Raw genomic sequence first — 20,098 nt, forward strand, 5'->3', positions numbered from 1 at the left:
TAAATAATTTAATTTTTTTATTTTTTTATATTTAAAAATTAATTAATTGCTAATGTGGCAATCCACATTTATGTCACGTCAGCAAAGTTAACCAATGTTAACTTTTTAACTATTTTGGAGTGATTTGATAAATAGTGGAAGTTTAAGAACTAAAAAGGTAAAAATTAACTGAATGGATCAAATGACTTTTTTTTTCGTAAATTTGGTGGGCCAAATATATCATTAAGCCATAAAATAAAATTTTGGTTGAAATATTAAAGAAAATAATTTATAGACGATGGTGATATGTGTTTGAATCTTAAAATAGGCAAATTTTATATTGGTGTTCTTTAAATTGTATAAAGATTAAAATACCCTTACAAGAATATAACTTATTTCAAATATGTAAGATTAGTTTAGTAATTTTTCAACCTAGTTAGTGGTCTAAATAATAATAATACATAAGTTTTTATTTAGGGTCTGTTTGATTCACTAAAAAGCTGTTTCAGAAAATGATTTCTAAAAATTGTAAGATTTTTGGAAAATGATATGATTTTAAAGTGTTTGGTTGATTTTACGTAAAATATTTCACTATTTGATAAATTTTTCTGAACTCATTTTTGAAAATTTAATTTAATGAAACAAATACAACATAAATATTTTAATGACAGAAAAATATTATTTTATTAGTTAATTTAAATAATAAATTTAAGTATTAAATATAAATCAACAAATAACATTAGTTTGAAAAGCTTTTTCTATGGAAACAAATATTTTTCTTCTAAAAAAAATTGATTGTGAATATAGCTCTTTTTAATAACAATAGAGGTAGAATCTATGAAGTAATAGTTACATACCACTCCTTGAATTTGCAAGATAATCAATGCCCCATATAAAATTAGGTTGTACTAATATTTATTAAAACATGGCATTATATGAGCCAAAAATGCTATTATTTCCTAGACTCAAAGTTGACCGATCACTTAAGATATACTAGAAAGGATTCACGTTATCCTTTTCCCTTTTTCAATAAGAGAATGACAAATTAAATTTTTTCTTCTGATTTTTATTATAATTAGTTGGATTTGAATATTTTTCAGTAGGAAAAATTTGATTTGTCATCCTCCTAAAGAAAAGTTATAGGGATGACGTGGAATCATAGTTTCATACAATCCTTTTTTTCAAAGACATACAAACAAGTTAGTTGGGTACAACACCAAGTATTCAAGCACTTCAAACAATCATGAATCAAATTGTAAACAAGATTAAATAAAATTTGTTCAATATACCTTGCAATAAAATATAATTTAAATGATATAGCATCACATTAAATCCAGTAACAAGAGGAAAATTTCCAAAATGGGATGAAAATGGCTCAAAAATACCATCCTCTCCAAAACTAATGAGTGCATCAATTTGGGAAGAGCATTGGCTGCACAATTTCTAACATAAAAAGGTGGATCTCTAGCACACTTGCTCACTGCCACGGAAAGAAGAGGTGCAATATTAACATGCAAATGAATTCCCATTATAGTACAAAGTGCCTATGTTCATAGCAATGGATTGGGATCCCCCAAATCCTTTTGGAAACAATTACTTGAAAGCAATGCTACATTCGGATGCCTAGAAAGGTAAAGAAAAGAAATTATTGGGAACATGTTCCATGGTTACAATCCAGTCCTCCCTTATTTTGAACTAATGAGAAAAATGTAGTACGGAATTCAACAAGTTGATTTACATTATGGAGCATGAAAAGATATTTTCGTTGCTAAAAATTTGATTGGGACAAATATTTTGTGCGGAATATTGTGGAGGGTAATTTAACACTACAATCTTTTCTTCCTCCCCCTTTTTGTTGCTGTTTTCATTTCCCTTATCGTTGTTTGTCTTTTTATCCTTGGATTCCACTGCCACAACTTCAACATGTTTTCCCAGTCGTCGCCTTATGGTTTCAGCAATATTTGATGCATCCAAACTTCCTGTAATCCTCACCATCGACTTCTTCATATCTGCTTCCACGTTTAAAATCCCTAATAATCATCAACATTAATTATATTTTCTTATTTATTGACTTCCTCTTATTATATATTCATAGACACAAATCTAAATAATACTTTATATATATATATATATATATATATATATATATACATATATATTTTTTTATGTAAGATTTATTCAGGTTCCGACTATTTACTTGTTTTAGTAGGCTCGACTCGTAAGAGTATGAGTCTTTCAAATACGATTTGACTTTATTTGACTTAAATTACTATTTAATAATAAGGAATTTTTAAATTAAATTAATTATCAATTAGAGGTGTTTATGGGCTTGGCTGACCCAATTAAAATGTTAGGCCCATTTGCTAGGTCCGGCCTGAAAAATAGGCCTAAAATTTTGTCCAAGTTTGATTCAGATAAAAAAACTAAAACCTAGCCCTGGCCTACCCGTATTATTTTTTTATATTTTTATATAATTTTTTAAAAATATAATACATCAAAAATACTAAAAACATTAAAATAAATGTTTTCCAACAAATTGAAAATAAATTAAAAAATATGTATACGTAAATAATACTAAGATAGATGCAACTTAACAAGCAAATGCCTCTAAAATAAAAATTATACAATATTCAAACAATAACAATAAAATAATAACAACATAATAGTGAAAAAAAAATAGCATGATTTTTTTTTTCATATTCTAGTCGGGCCAAACGCATGGCCGAAAAAACCTTACTCGAAACCCAGCCTATTTTCTAAATGAGCCTTATATTTTTCCCAAGCTCATTTTTTAGATATATATTTTACAAAAACCCTTTCACTTTTCGGCGGGTCAGATCATAAACAAATCTAGATACAATGGATGGTTGAACTTAAATAAAAATAATAATAACTTAATATTTAGGGTTGATGATTAAACACTCAAATTTTCACAATGTTTGAATTAAAAAAAAAAAAGAGTACATTTTGGATAATTAAAATTGTAAATTAAAAGAGAAAAGAGTTTACCTTTCATTTTCTCTATACATTTCTTAATATCATTTGCGCAACCTTCACAGTGTATGTTGATTTGAAGCGAAACAAGTTGAATTATAATCTGTACAAAAATAAAGTATTCAATTCTTTTTAAAATATCAAGTCAGTTGTTAAAATTCTAAAAGTGCGGTCAATATAATTTTGAGAATATTTTATCAATTTATATATAATTTAGGGAAAATGTGTATACATAATCAGAATTGAACTAAAAATCTCGACATCTTTAATACTTTAATTTTACTATTTTAATTTTAACTCACATCTAATTTTTATATATATTTCACAGCACATCGTAAATGTACCATGATTTAGTAATTATTAAAAAGTATATATATTTTCCTACTAAAATGATAAAAGTTGAAGTTTAAAATTATAATGTATTAAATATGAGATTTTATTGATTTTATATGAAAATATGAACAAAAACACCCTCATTATAATATATTTTATTAAATAATATTTTTTTATAATTTTTCAAATGAGTTAACAAATTAGAAGGTTTTTTTTTTCAAATATCAAAAGATTCTTTGAATAATTAAGGGTTAATATATCATTTTGTATTTAAGTTTGACATTTTTTTTTACTCATTGATATTTTTTTGATGTGGTTCTTAAAGTTTTTTTTTATCTAATCTAGATATGCGTTTGTTAAAAGTAATATATTTTGTTACCCAAATGTACTGGCATTAACTTTTTAGTATTTAATTCTGATTTTAGTATTGATTTGATGAAAGATAATTATTAATATTACTAGGTTTGAATTTTTACAACTTTATTAATAGAGTAAATTTAGTGTAATTATGAATTTGTTTAATTTTATATTTAATTTACTAAATACAGTCCCATAAATATGATTTAATTTGGGTTTTAAGGTTAATTTGATAAAAGTTAATTGCTAATATTATTAGCTAATTATAAATTTTCATCAAATATCAAAATATATAAATTTTGTCAAATATAGGTACTAAATTAAACCAAAAATAACACGCATACTACATAAAAAAATGTCAAATTCAAATACCAAATTATATATTAAGCTAATAATTAAATACAGATATGTGTATATGTTTGTATAAATAAAAGTAATTTCTTAAACACCTAAAACCTCATCTATTGATTTGATTCGATAAATTAAACTCGATTTGATATCAAAATTTAAATTATTAAAACTCATTTCATCCAATTCAACATGAAATTAGAAGAAATTATCAAATAGAAAAGTAAATAAAGGGATGATTACCTCTCTTGTACTTTGTGATCATTAGGTATAATTTTTGGTTTGGGAGAAATAAGCTCAACATTTGTACTGTATTTCTTCTTAATTCTTTCCAAGACCTTCAATGGATCAGCCTTTTGTCCCTTCACTACCACTCTATTACTTTTCATATCTGTCTTCACTTCTTCAATCCCTAATCAAATTAACAAAACCCCAAACATTAAATTTGACTGTAAATTCAAACCATGTTTAATTACAAAAAAAAAAAAAAAGGGAAAAAAAACCTTAAAATTTTTGTAGTGAAAATTTTCTAACCTTCAAAACCTTTCAAGCAATTGATAACCTTTGAAACACATCCTTCACAATGCATGTAAATTTTCAACACAATTTCTTCTTCTACAATTTGCTCTTTATTTCCCATGTTTTGTTCATTTCCCCCTTAATTAAAGAGAAAAAAAAGTTAAAAAAACTAATACTAATGCTTGATGGAGTAATCCTCATAAACTTTGACTACATGAGTTAAAGGTATATAGTAGAGTGAGGTATGAATAGGATATTGTTTGCTTTAATATGAAACTTTTAATAAATATAAAAATAATATGTTTAATTCACAATTTGTATCGATGTTTAATATTTGGATACTTTTTTTTTTACTCAATCTAATATCTATAGGTGAACAATAATATCTGTATTTTAGGAATAATAGAACAAAATAGAAAGAAGGAATGGATGGATGGATGTCAATTACGACTTAATTACTTTATATATGCGTTACGAGATCACAATGAAAATTGCTCTTAAATGCATTATTATTTCTTTACCATCTATGTTCAAAACTTAGCAAATTGCCCCAAGTGTTCACTGTTTTTCTTTTTTTGCTTCATTAATTACTATCAAAATATATATTAACTCAAAAACACACCTGTATATTAATTTGAATTTTAAAATTTCATGTAAATATAATAATATTTAAAATAAATTTTAGTTGTTTATTTTCTAATTCATTTAGTGACCAAGGCATACAAAATACTTAATGTGTTTCTTAATCAAATGTTTTGAGTTGTTCGTCAAGTATTTCCAAGTGTTTTTAAGGTTTACAAGACAATTTAGTAACCAAGTCTTGAGACTCGGATTGTAAGTCCTCAAAACTCACCTGGAAGACCAAGTACTGGGACTTAGTTTGTAAGTCTTAAGAGTTGGCCTATAAGTTTCAAGACCTAGCCTTATAATGGCTATAAGGAGCTACTTATTTACTTATTTTGGTAAAAAAATTTGGAGAATTTCAAATTTTGTGAGTAATTTCAAAAGGAATTTTAGTGCCTTAATTTCCCTTTTCAAATTCCACCTGAAGAGTTTTTCTTTTCTTTTCAAAGTTCCTTATAATTTTATTTTATTTAATATACATGGTCCCACTATAAGATAAATGAAAAGATGAAAATGTGCTAAGTGTATATAATTGCAACAAGTAATAAAGTGACAAGTAAATTTCGAGTTATTGTACCCATAGGACTGTGAAAGAAAATATTTATGAAATGCAATTTAAGACAATTTGGTGAATGAAAATATTTGATTTTGAGGAATTGATTAAAACTTAAAATTTAACTAAGTAAAATAAAATAAAAATAAAAATAAAACTTTCAAAACACGATTTCAAAAGATGGGTTTAAATCAAGATGGCATAATTGTGTTGGATCAATCACATTCTTTAACTTAGAATGACTAAACTCATGCTCATATTGTTACAAATAATTTCATGACAATTTGGTAATTTGTTAGCTAATGCACATATATACTTATTAAATTAACCAATCTCTTGAACATTTTCCAATGCCAACTCAAACAATTAATCAATCTTCATAAGTGTTGTTTCAATAGGGTCGGAAGCGTGTAAATTATTGTACTAAAAAATCACACAAAGTTCAATTCCCAGGGAAGAGAGGTGGATCACAAGGATCTCTTAAATACCAAGTCTTTCCTTAGTCAGAATATCCCTTTTATAGTAATTTAATAGCACAATTAAATACTACTATTATACCCTCAAATATTGAAAGAAAAATAGGACAAGAAAGAACACAAGAGTTTTAACGAGGTTCGGTAAATTATACCTACGTCCTCGGGCACTAACACCAGATGATAACTTTACTATCTCCAAAATATTACAAACAAATAGAATTCCTTAAGAATTCTCAAATGGGAGAAGAGAGAAAACTAAGAGAGAAAGATTGGTTGGGATGGTTGAAATGAAAAATGAAAAGGCCTATTTATAGTTGAAGTTCAGGGACTAACTTGCAAATGGCCTAAAAAATTAGGGACCAAAATTGCAATTATCCCATTCAACTTTTCAACATTCGGTGCAACTTGCTTCACCTTTTTAACAAGTTGCTTCCTACCTTTGTTGACTTTTCAACAATCTCCACCTTGAAGATTTGATTAGGATAATCGCATCTTCACACACTTCCTTCAACTCCCCAAATTCGATAAAGTTATCTTTTGTAGTGCCTCCAAATGCGCTCTCGAGCGCCATACACCTGAAGGTGCTCAAATTCTCAGGATGTTAATCAAGTTCAAACAATGATTAAACTTGATTGTTGTTACCACTTTGGTCATCATATCTGCGGGATTATCTGCTGTCGGAATCTTCTGAAGTAGAATTTTTCCTTTTTCAAAGACTTCCCGCACAAAGTGATATCTTACGTCGATATGCTTGGTTCTTGAATGATAGACTTGATTTTTCGCTAAATGAATAGCGCTCTGACTGTCACAATATAGACTAATGTGACTTTGAACAACTCCCAAGTCTTTCAACAATCCATTAAGCCAAATAGCCTCCTTAACAGCTTCTGTAACTGCCATATATTCTGCCTCTGTAGTAGACACAGCTACTGTAGACTGCAAGGTAGACTTCCAACTCACTGGGGCTTTAGCAAGAGTAAACAGATACCCCGTAGTTGAACGACGTTTATCTAAATCACCAGCAAAGTCGGAATCAACATATCCAACTACAAACTGACCAAGTGTTTCATCCTGCTCAAAAACTAAACCAACATCTACGGTTTTTCGAAGATACCGCAGAATCCATTTCACGACTTGCCAATGTCCCTTTCGAGGATCATGCATATACCGCTCACAACTCCAACGACTTGTGAAATGTCGGTAGCGTACACACCATCGCATACATCAAACTCCCAACTGCATTAGCATATGGGACTTTTGCCATATATTCTCTTTCTTCTTGATTTTTGGAGATAATTGAGCACTAAGTTTCAAATGAGAAGCAAGTGGGGTACTTACATGTTTTGTGTTTTCATTTACACCAAAACATTGTAATACCTTTTTCAGATATTGCTTCTGATTCAAACAAAGCTTGCCTCTCTGTCTATCTCTACTTATCTCCATGCCGAGAATCTTCTTGGCCTCACCTAGATCTTTCATCTCGAACTCTTGATTCAACTGAGCCTTCACTTATCTATCTCTTTTGGCTCTTGAGCGATTAACATATTATCAACATACAAGAGTAGATAAATGAAAGATCCGTCATGTAGCTTCTGCAAATACACACAATTGTCATATTTGCTTCTTGTGTACTTCTGCCTTTTCATAAAGCTATCAAATCGCTTGTACCACTGCCTCGGGGATTGCTTCAATCCATATAGCGATTTGTTCAGCTTACAAACCCAATTTCTACCACCAGCATCTTTGTATCCTTCGGGCTGAGTCATATAGATCTCCTCTTCTAACTCACCATGCAAGAAAGCCGTCTTAACATCAAGTTGAGCTAGCTCCAAATTCAACTGTGCTACCAAGGCCAACAAAATTCTAATGGAGGAATGCTTCACAACAGGGGAAAATACATCATTGTAGTCAATTCCCTCCTTCTGAGCGTAGCCTTTAGCTACCAACCTTGCCTTGTAGCGAACATCTTTCTTGCTAGGAGATCCATCTTTCTTTGCGAATACCCACTTGCATCCGATTGCCCTTTTACCTTTCGGTAATTGCGCCAACTCCCAAGTATTGTTCTTCAGGAGAGATTGCATTACTTCATCCATGGCGCTTTTCCATTTATCACTTTCTAAGCTTTGCATTGCTTCTTGATAAGTGATAGGAATATCATCATCAACAACGGGAAGGGCGTAGGCCACCATATCAGTAAATCGAGCAGGTTTACGAATTTCTCTCCTTGGCCTTGCAACTGCAACTGGTTCTGGTGTACTTAATGGTTCTTGGGTCAGAACCTCTTCAACCTCTAATTCCTCCATTGTGGCTGGAGAATTAGACTTATTAACTGGGCAAATCCCCATCTGCTCAAACTTCACCTGTTTTGGAGTACACTCCACCTGCTGTGGAGTATCGCTTGTCTGAATATCTTCATCTGCTACCTTTTTCAATGTGACAGATTCATCAAAGGTAACATCTCTGCTACAGATCATTTTCTTTGTGCTTAAGCACCAAAGACGAAATCCCTTCACTCCAGAAGTGATTCCCATAAAGAGAGCTTTTTTTGCCCTCGGATCTAACTTTGACTCCTTCACATGGTAATATGCAGTAGATCCAAACACATGTAAGGAATCATAATCTGTAGCCGGTTTTCCAGACCATACCTCCATAGGAGTTTTTCTTTCTAATGCAGATGATGGCAAGCGATTAACAAGATGGCGGCATATGTCACGACCTCAGCCCAAAATTGCTTGCCCAACCCAGCATTGGACAACATACATCGAACTTTCTCCAGCAATGTTCGATTCATACGCTCTGCCACTCCATTCTGCTGTGGTGTATCCCTGACTGTGAAGTGTCGAACAATACCATACTCTTGGCACACATCGAAGAACGGATCACTTCTATATTCCCCTCCATTGTCCGTTCTAAACCGCTTGATTTTCTTGCCAGTCTGGTTTTCGATCATAGTTTTCCATTTAAGAAAAACTCTAAGCACTTCATCCTTAGTTCTCATGGTATACACCCAAACTCTTCTGGAAAAGTCATCAACAAAAGTAACAAAGTAGTGTTTTCCTCCCAACGAAAGTGTTTTGGAAGGCCCCCACACATCTGAGTGAACATATTCCAAAATACCTTTTGTATTATGGATAGCGATCTTAAATTTCACTCTCTTTTGCTTTCCCGAACACAATGCTCGTAAAATTTTAATTTGCAAGCCTTTGCACCTTTCAACAATCTTTGCTTTGTCGAATTTGCAAGGATTTTTCATTGGCATGTCCCAACTTCATATGCCACAACCGCATTGAGTCCAATTCTTTGTTCTTAGGAAGTCTGCAATGATTGCTCCAATAACTGTACTACCTTGGTAGTAATACAAGTTATTTTTCTGATGCCCTTCAATATCACAAGTCGCCAGATGTCACTTTCAAAACCCCATCTCTCATAGTAACAACTGAACCATTGGATTCCAAGGCTCCCAATGAGATGAGATTTTTTTCAAACCGGGCACGCGTCAACATCGCTTAGAACTCGGTTGATCCATCTTGATTCTTTAATTGGATTGAACCTATCCCAACAGTTTCTGAGCATTGTCATTGCCCATATAAACAACTCCTCCATTTAGTTCTACTAAATCGAGAACCACTCCGGTTAGGGACATATGATAGGTACAACCCGAATCCAATATCCACTCATCCGAATGGAGCAGCGATGATGATGCAACCAGTGATAATTCAGAGTCACTGGTATCATGCTTTGCAACACAAGCATCTACAGCAGCTTTTCCCTTATTCTTCAGCTTTGGACAATTTTTCTTCCAGTGGCCTTTCTCATGACAAAAGGCACATTCATCTTTCCCGAGTCTGGACTTTGACTTTGATCTCCCCTTTTGAGTTTTCTTCCGAGTGTATGAACGACCTCGGACTACTAAAGCTTCTGTATCTCTGATTGAGTTTTTCTGTTTGTCCTTCTTTCTCTGTTCATAACTGTATAAGGCCGCACAGACTTCGCTCAGAGATATATCACTCCTGCCATGAAGTAGAGTAGTTTCTAGGAACTCAAACTCCTCAGGAAGTGACCCCAACAGCATCAAAGCCAAATCTTCATCTTTGAATGTCTCATCCATATTCAGCAAATCAGTGACTAACTGATTAAATTTGGTGATGTGATCATTCATTGTGGTACTTGGGACGTAAGTGAAGCGAAACAGTCTTTTCTTCAAGTGGAGCTTATTTTGACTGTTTTTCTTCAAAAATTTTTCTTCAAGTGCCACCCACAACTTATTTGCAGAAGTCTCCTTTGAAAAAGCATACCTCTGCTCTCGAGAAAGGCATGATCGAATTGTGCCACATGCCAACCGATTGATCGCCTTCCAATCTTTTTCCATACATCATCTGGTTTCTCTTCATCAATGGCAATGTCTAGACCACGGTGAAAAAGGGCATCTAGAACCTCACTTTGCCACATACCAAAATGGCCCGTGCCATCAAAGATCTCCACGGCCAATCTTGCATTTGCAATTGTCGGTCTTGTCCACATGGACGATGTTGAAGCTCTACACCGACCGTTTTCTCCATAATCTTTCAATATACCTAAGGAAATCTTTTCGATGTGGAAGATCGGTTTAAACGCAACCACGAACATACTACGATTAACCTTGACTCTTGATACCACTTGTTGTTTCAATAGGGTCGAGCGTGTAAATTATTGTACTAAAAATCACACAAAGTTCAATTCCGGGGAAGAGAGTGGATCACAAGGATCTCTTAAATACCAAGTCTTTCCTTAGTCGAATATCCCTTTTATAGTAATTTAATAGCACAATTAAATACTACTATTATACCCTCAAATATTGAAAGAAAAATAGGACAAGAAAGAACACAAGAGTTTTAACGAGGTTCGATAAATTATACCTACGTCCTCGGGCACTAACACCGGATGATAACTTTACTATCTCCAAAATATTACAAACAAATAGAATTCCTTAAGAATTCTCAAATGGGAGAAGAGAGAAACTAAGAGAGAAAGATTGGTTGGGATGGTTGAAATGAAAATGAAAAGGCCTATTTATAGTTGAAGTTCGGGACTAACTTGCAAATGGCCTAAAAAATTAGGGACCAAAATTGCAATTATCCCATTCAACTTTTCAACATTCGGTGCAACTTGCTTCACCTTTTTAACAAGTTGCTTCCTACCTTTGTTGACTTTTCAACAATAAGCATATAAAAGTTTAAGTGAAGTAACAAAATTTAAGTCATTTTAATTAAATCAAGAATAACAACACAATAAATATTCATCATCATGCTCATAACATAAACAAGAAAATCTAAAGAGAAGGGAACTAGAAAGTAATCCTGCTGTTTCTCTTTAGCCAGACTAATACGCTCCCTTTCTTCTTTGTTCGTTCTATTGACCGAGGTATATATGAACACTTCAAATGTTACTAAACAAAGGTGGATGGCGGCTCTTTTTCAAGACGGGAAATCAGCAATCAAATGGACAAGGGAAATGGGAAAACAAAGGAAAATGGAAGAGAGGAAAGAAGAGATGTGTGGGAAATGAAGATGTGATGAATGAAGTAGAAAAAGGGGTATTTATAGGTAAGAGTGGCTGCTAACAATAGAAAATAATTAGCAACCATGCACTTTCTCTTGGCGGGCCAGGAGCAAGTTTGAATAATTCAAACTTTGTTAAATTTAGTTTGGGGCAAATATTCAAAAGCACAAAAAAATTGAGGGTTTGAGTGGAGTTTAAGGAAGCTTTGAGGGCTGTTTTGCAAGTAATCAAATAAGCTAAATAAGTTGATTGGGTCAGCTTGTTGGGACAGTTTTGGGCTGTTTTGCATGACTTAACCCCTAAATTATATCGATTTGTCTTTTTCAATTTATAAATAAACCGCCTAGATTTTAGTAGTTAACATTACATTCCATTAACTGATTTGGACATGTGACATTAACAATATTAAAAGAACGACCAACACATTTCACGTATTTGAAAAGTCCCATTGTCACATTTCAATCCGATCAAAATGTCACATGTGGCATTCATGTGAATAAAATTTAATTTTATTTTTTAAAAAAATCTAAAACAATGAATTTTTTAAAATAAAATTTCAGAAAACTGTAAATATATAATTATATATTAAAAAATGAAAATTTTAGTTAACATTTTAGGAATTTACAAAAAAAAGTTCAAAATTCTAAAAACTTACAAACTTTTAAAATATATAAATTCAAAATACAAAAACTAACAAACTCTGAAAAGAAAAGTTAAACTTTAAAAATTAGAAAAGAAGTCAAAATTAACATATATAATTACTCCAAACAAATTGCAATGATTTAAAGGAAAAAAAACCCGAAAATATAAGGAAAAAATAAAAATTGAAAAAAAATAGTTAAATTTAGAAAATATATATGTTTAACTATCCAACTTTTAGGATACTTCCATTTTAGTCACCCAAGTACTAAATCTATAACGATGATTGATTGTACACGCCACATTATACTTACACTTTTATTTTGATCACCCAATTTCTAGGTCGTATTCATTTTGTTTAAAAAAATAGTTTTTAAGTATTAACAAGGGTAAAAAAACATTAAGGATTAAAGTAAAGAAGCGGTAGAAACTAAAATAATATATTAAAAATTATTATATTGTATCTATTTACCGCATCACAAAAAGTACTAAATTTTCTTTTTTTCAATATTAAAATTTTAAAGTTCAAAAAACAAAATCAAATAAATAAAATGTTGAAAAAATTTATCCCTTAGTCAAGTGATTTGTTATTATAATATTGAAATTAATGAACTTTAAGTTGTGGCCTATTGGTCGGTGTTCACTTTCCTCGTTCAAATCATAGTTGTGCCAAAATATAATATTGAAATTAATTAATTTAATTAATTTAATCTCCTTCTAAATTTTAAATTTTATTTTATGTTTCCAAACTAAAATCAAATCAAATAACTAAAAACAAAGAAAAATCCTTACAATTAATTAAATAATAATAAATTTATGTTTCATATACAATTTTAAATATGAGTTATTTGAGTTGATTTCGTTAAGGATAATTTAAAACATGAAATAAAATTTTAAAATTTTGAAGGAGATTAATTTAATTAATTTCAATATTATAGTAGATCGATCGACGTTAGCAAGAGATAAAAATTGCAAGAATTTATTTAATTGACTTTGATGTTATTATAATTTCAAGATTGGAAAAAAAATTAATTTAGAATTTCTGCTGATGAGATAAACAAGTATAATTTGAAAAAAAAAATTAATGCATTAATTTTAGTGTAACACCCCTAATCCATATCCGTCGTGGAATAAGGTTACGGAGCATTAATAAATAAATCATAACTTAAAACCTTCAATTCTAAACATTTCATAATTCATAATAATTTCATTCAAACACATGCCTAATATCTCTTATTTGAGTCCTGGAGGTCCTAGAAATACTTTAAAAACGTTTCAGGACTAATTCAGGAACATTTGAAACCTTAAGGAAAAATATAAAAATTTTCACACTGTAGGGGTCACACGGCTGTGTGGCCAGGCCGAGTGATTCACACAGCTGAGACACACGCCCGTGTCTCAGGCCATGTGGACATTCGAAGTAGGGACACATGGCCGTGTCCCAGCTAGAGGTGCTCATGAGCCGGGTTCAAGTCGGGCTCAACTAAAAATTTAGGCCCATTTACTAGGCCCGGGCCCAGCCCGAAAAATGGGCCTAAAATTTTGCCCAAGCCCGACCCAAATAAAAATGCTAAAACCAGTGTCGACCCTACCACCAGTATTAATTTTTATATTATTTTTATATAATTTTAAATATATATAATACATCAAAAATACTAAAAATATCAAAATAAATATTTCCCAACAAATTGAAAATAAATTTTAAAAATATGTAGACTTAAATAACACTAAGATAAATACAACTTAACAAGCAAATGCCTCTAAAATAATAATAAAATTAACAAATGCCTTTAAAATTATAACAAAATTAACAATAAAATAAGTTTTATACAATATCTAAACAATAACAATAAAATAGTAGCAACATAATAGTAAAATGGTAGCAAAATAGGAGAAAACAACAAGAAAATAACATTAAAAAAAAAGAGAGCAGATTTCTTTTGTCTTTTAGTGAATTTGGGCTGGACCGAGCCAGGCTCGGGCCAAAAATACCTTACTCGAGGCCCGACCTGTTTTTTAGACGGGCCTTATTTTTTGTCCAAACCTATTTTTTGGCCTATATTTTTGCTCAAACCATCCCACATTTCGGGCGGGCCTTCGGGCTGGGCTGGGTGACCCAACCCATAATCAGGTCTAGTCCCAGCCCGTCTGTGCCCATGTAACTCTCTGACTTGGGTCATATGGCCAAGCCACACGCCTGTGTGCCAGGCCGTGTAGCTCTCAAAATAGCCTCATACGTTCGTGTGCCAGGTTATGTGCTAGGCCGTGTAATTGCCTAACTTGCAACCCTTTGAAACATACAGGGGACACACGGCCGTGTCGCATGGCCGTGCCATGTGTCATACAGTCTGAGACACACGCCCATGTATTAAGCCGTGTGGACAAGAAATAAGCCATGTTCAAGCCATTTATTTCACCCAAACCATGGTCACACCTACAAGCCATTTGTACATATATTCAAGCATTCAAGATGTACCTAAATTATGCATAATAAAGCTAGGTCAAGATGGTATCTATTCATACAACCAATATACCCACAAGGCACCTCAATTTCAAGTAACCAACAAAATCATCCAAACATGTTAAAAACTTAACATAATTAAGCATCATAGCTCATTATAGCTAAGCTAATACACATTACATATTTGAAGTATTCAAGTATCACCATTTGGCACCAAAGAGATTTGTACATCTTCTAATTACACGTGTTCCAAAAGATTTACCTAATTGTGCACACAAGTTCAAAATGTCTTTCACTAGCAACAAGCATAAAAGTATCAACATTCAATATTTACTTACAAAATATTGAAATACTAAAAACCTTTCCTAATACATGCCCCTTAAACCAACTAGCAAGAACTAAAATGACTACCGAGATGTTGATGATAATGTGAAACTTCCGAGTCGATCCAATCAAGGCAACGGTTCCAAAAATCCTACAAAAATTAAATCAAACTAATAAGCATAAGAAGGCTTAGTAAGTTCGATAATAGCTTCATTTTTATTATTAACCAAAAATGTTCAAATTGATATTAATTTTTAATATACCGACATAAAGCCTGCTAGGCACGGAGCCCTAATAATATCTGCACAAAGCATGCTAGATACAAAGCCCAAATAACATAGGCACAAAGCCTACTAGGCACGAAGCTCAAATATCATCGGCACAAAGCCTGTTAGGCAGTGAGCCCAAATATCACTGGCACAAAGCCTGCTAGGCACGAAGCTCGAATAACGTTATGTTTCTATTTCTTAAAACATAGCTAAATGACATTCAAAATTTAGCCAATAATGAAATAATATAAAATAGTCAATACAATTAATAATAAACGTATAACGAACTTACCTCGACGATAAAAACGTAAAAATGGAATCAACTAATCCAAAGATTTTTCTTTCCCTTGATCTAAAGCTGTACGAGGTCTCTCTTGAGCTAGACGAATAAATTCAATTCATTTAATAACCATTCTATTCAATTCAATCCAAATTCATTTTTTTTCAAAATTATGCTTTTACCCCTAATGTTTTGATTTCTTTACAATTCAATCCTTAAGCTCGTAAAATAAAATTCATGGGATTTCATCCCTATCCAAGTCTAGCCAAATTTCATATGCATCCATATCAACTCATACGTTTCATTATTTCTCAATTTTCACCATGAATATTTCACATTTTTTAGTTTAATCCCTAATTGACATTTTCAACAAAATTCACTTTACAAAAGTTGTTTATCTAACAACAAAGGTTTATTTTCTTCCATCAAACATCACAAACAACATGTATACATCCATGGCAAAACCCTAGTATTTTAACAGTCTTGCAAATTAGTCCCTGGGCTAGCTAGATTAAGCTACGACTCCAAAAACATAGAAATCATTAATAACAGGATGAAAAATGCTTACATGCAAGAGGGAGAGATGACCAAATGCTTTCAAGCCCTAAATGTTCTTTTTTTTTTCTTCAATTTCAGTGGTATCACCCAAGGTTGAAGATGATACAACCATTTTATTTATTTTAATTTACTTTAAATTTCTAAATTACAAATTTAACCTTTTACTTAACCTTTTAAAAACACATATATAATGTCCATAATTTTCCACTCATGATATTAATGGTTTATTTACAACATAAAACCTTCAACCATTTAATGCATAGCCATTAGGTCACTTTAGCCTAGAGAACTCAAATTTTACACCTTTTGCAATTTAATTCTTTTTATCGAATTAAGCATGCAAACGGTAAAATTTCTTAACGAAAATTTTGTATGATACCACTAACATGTTGTAGAAATTAAAATAAATAAATATTTACTCATTGGATTTGTGGTCTCGAAACCACTGTTTCGATTTCACTAAAAACAAGCTGTTACATTTAGATTCTACTATTTTTTCACTTTAATCCTTATTTTTTTTACCCAAACCAATACTTTAAAATCAGTGATCAAAATGAAAGTGACCTAGAAATTTAGTGACCAAAATGAAAGTGTAAACATGGTGTGCCAGTATAGACATAATTTGGCGTGTACAGCCAGTCACCTTAAGGACTTAAGGCTTGAATGACTAAAATGAAAGTGTTCTAAAAGTTGATTGACAAAATTGTAAAGTTTTTTTTACCGAAAGCGTTATAAAAGTTGGATTACCAACCGGGTAGTTCACCCTATATATAAATACTAACAAAATAGATGTATTTATGGGCTAATCTGGGCTAAGCTCAAGCATAATATTAACACATTTTATGTTTTGTCCAAGCCCGACTTGACCCGAAAATGGACCTAAAATTTTGCTCAAGCCCGTCGATATTTATAAATGGCAAACCCATACTCATTTTAAGCTTGCGCATATTATTTTTAAAATATTAAAATTATTATTAGTTTAATATTTTTTATTTTTGAAATTTATATATAGGTAACTTAACAATTTTAATGTTTACATTTTTGTATTATATAGCACTATAGATTTAATTTTTTATGTGTTATAAATTACATGATATATAAAAATAATATAATATATTACAAACTTAGAAAACTACTCGGGTCAGGCCAAGCACAGACCTTGAATATTTGAGCTTGAGCTTATCCCATATTCTAAATTAACTTTTTTGCTCAAACCCATTTTCAGACCTAATATTTTGATTAAAACCCTCTAAAATTTCAAATAAATCTTCAAATTTGAGCAGTTAACCCGACCTTTAAATAGATTTACAAAAAAAAATTAATGACTTTTCTAAAAAAAATGAAAAAAAAATATTCTAAAAGATTTATTAAAATATTAAAAAATTTGAAATAAAAATTTAATCATCATCAATCAACGGTTGATCAGCATTGGTCAAACTCAAACGTCAGTCAATGTCGATCAATGATGGTCAAACTTAACAGTAATTTTTTAAAATGTTTAATTTTCGATAAATGGCAAACTCATACTCATTTTAAGGTTGCCCATATTATTTTTAAAATATTAAAATTATTATTAGCTTAATATTTTTTTTATTTTTGAAATTTATATTTTTTTAATGTTTATATTTTTGTATTATATATCACTATAGATTTAATTTTTATGTGTTATAAATTATATAATATATAAAAAATAATATAATATATTATAAATTTAGAAAACCACTCGAGTCAAGCCAGACTTGGACCTTGAATATTTGAGTTTGAGCTTATCTCATATTTTAAATGAGCCAAACATTTTTGCCCAAGCCCAAGTCTATTTTCGAGCTTAATATTTTGATCAGAACCCTCTAAAATTTCGAATAAATGTTTTAAGTTTGAATAAGGAAAAATAGGGCTAGAGAAACTAAAAGATTTATTAAAATATTTAAAAATATCATCAACAACTCAAACGTGAGTGAAATTTAATAATAAATTTGAAAAATGTTTAAATAAATAATAAAAATTAGATGGAAGTGGGCAATGGAGACGACGTCAGCCGGTTATAAAACGCTATTGGTTAAGATAATGTAGTTGAAAATTATGCATTAAACCTTTTCAATACAAATACATATACAAATACAAAGACCATTGTCCGATTCTTTCCCTTATTCCACAAAAATCCCTTTCCCATTTTTTCTCCTTTAAATCAAAACAAACCAACCTTGGAACAAAACAAAAGCAACCATGAAGCACAAAAACAAAGGTAAAGTTTACCCCTCCCCTTCTCCGCCGTCGTCGTCTCCGTCTCCGTCTCCATCGCCTCTGCCGTCTTCGTCTGGCGATGACTATCTTTCGATTCTCAAGCTTCTCCCAGCCGCCATTTTAGCTCTAGCTTCACTCCTTTCCGTCGAAGACAAAGAAGTTTTAGCTTACATGATAACCAGGTCCCTCAAAACGACCACCACCGTCGCCGCTGGCGCCATCTCCGCCTCCAACAACCCTTCTTTGACCTCTCAAGATTTCCCCTCTTCTAAGAAAGCATCTCCCAAGAAGCCGCCACCGCCAACCGTCTCCAAACTGACCCAAAACCGTGGCGCTTCCACCCACAAACCACCTGTTTTCGACTGCGATTGTTTCGACTGCTACACGAGCTACTGGTTTCGTTGGGATTCTTCCCCTAACCTTGAGCTTATCCATCAAATTATTGAAGCTTTCGAAGATCATTTAACCAAAGGGGAATCCCAGAAGCTTTCCAAGAAAAACGCCCGCCCCAAACGAAGGGACTGTAGCAGCAGAACCGCTACACCGGTATCCGGTAGCCCGGTTCAGCCCGACAACGAGGTTTCCGGCTTGGAGAATCCTACCATGGAAGCAACCCTTTTTTCTGATGACGTCATTTCAATGGAGAAAGAAGAGGTAGATGAAGTGGAAGAAGTGACGGAAGTAGCGAAGGATGCTGACGGGGAAGTGCGGCCGGCGGCGGCGGCGACGGCGACGAGTAACCACAAAGGTTTGGCTAGGAAAATGTTGCCGGACGTATTAGGATTATTTAATTCTCGTTTATGGCGTCTTTGGAATCCAAATGTATAAATATTTTGGGGGGAACTTTTCGAGACCTTAAAATTCAGAAATTATTATTTATTATTTAATTCTTGTTTTAATGGCTTTTTATTTGTCTTAGGAACTAAGTTATAAGATTAGGCACTTTTCATAAAAGGTATCGGATAAGATTAGGTCTTTTACGATTGCATTAGATTTTTGTATTTTAATTCACATTTAATTCAACTATCATTATTATTGTAATCTTACTTTATTTTTCTATTTATATAAACCTAAACATAATAAAATTTTTAAATTTAAATGAGTATAAGCTATTTTAAATATGAATATGGCACTAAAATACATATTTTTATTTTTATTTTATTTTTCTTCCACGAGTTTAATATTTTCGTTTTATTAATTTGATGCACTAATGGCTTGTTTTATTTTAAATAAACTATAAAAATAGTCATTTTATTTACATTTTATATTTTAGTTATGAAGCCAATTTAGATATTTAGTTATTCGGATAAAATAAATTTTAATTAAATAAATTTAATTTAAACTGTTACGTAAAATCGCCGTTAAAAAAAATAATAGAGCTTAATAGTATAATATAACAAAATAATAACGTAAATGATCAAAATATAACATTTTAAATAAAAATAATTAAAATGTAACTTGAGATAAATAAAATAGAATTAACCTTTATATTATTAAAATCCTTGATTGAATGCACCCAATAAAGTTGAGTAATGATTGTTTAGTGAGTTGACAATCATTAGGATATGACAACAAATTCAGGTTAGTGATTTTAAGTTAAGAGTT

At 31.5% G+C, this 20,098-nt stretch overlaps 1 protein-coding gene across 1 annotated transcript; it reads left to right on the top strand.

Annotated features, from left to right (window-relative positions):
• Nucleotides 1–18,317: 18,317 nt before the first annotated feature.
• On the top strand, nucleotides 18,318–19,586 carry LOC108451895 (uncharacterized). Its single transcript, XM_017749601.2, has one exon. It carries the CDS (start codon nucleotides 18,476–18,478, stop codon nucleotides 19,319–19,321), a length of 846 nt encoding a protein of 281 aa, XP_017605090.1. The 5' UTR covers nucleotides 18,318–18,475; the 3' UTR covers nucleotides 19,322–19,586.
• Nucleotides 19,587–20,098: the final 512 nt, after the last annotated feature.

The sequence above is a fragment of the Gossypium arboreum genome, chromosome 5, assembly GCF_025698485.1.
Source record: "Gossypium arboreum isolate Shixiya-1 chromosome 5, ASM2569848v2, whole genome shotgun sequence".
Classification (NCBI taxonomy): Eukaryota; Viridiplantae; Streptophyta; class Magnoliopsida; order Malvales; family Malvaceae; genus Gossypium; species Gossypium arboreum.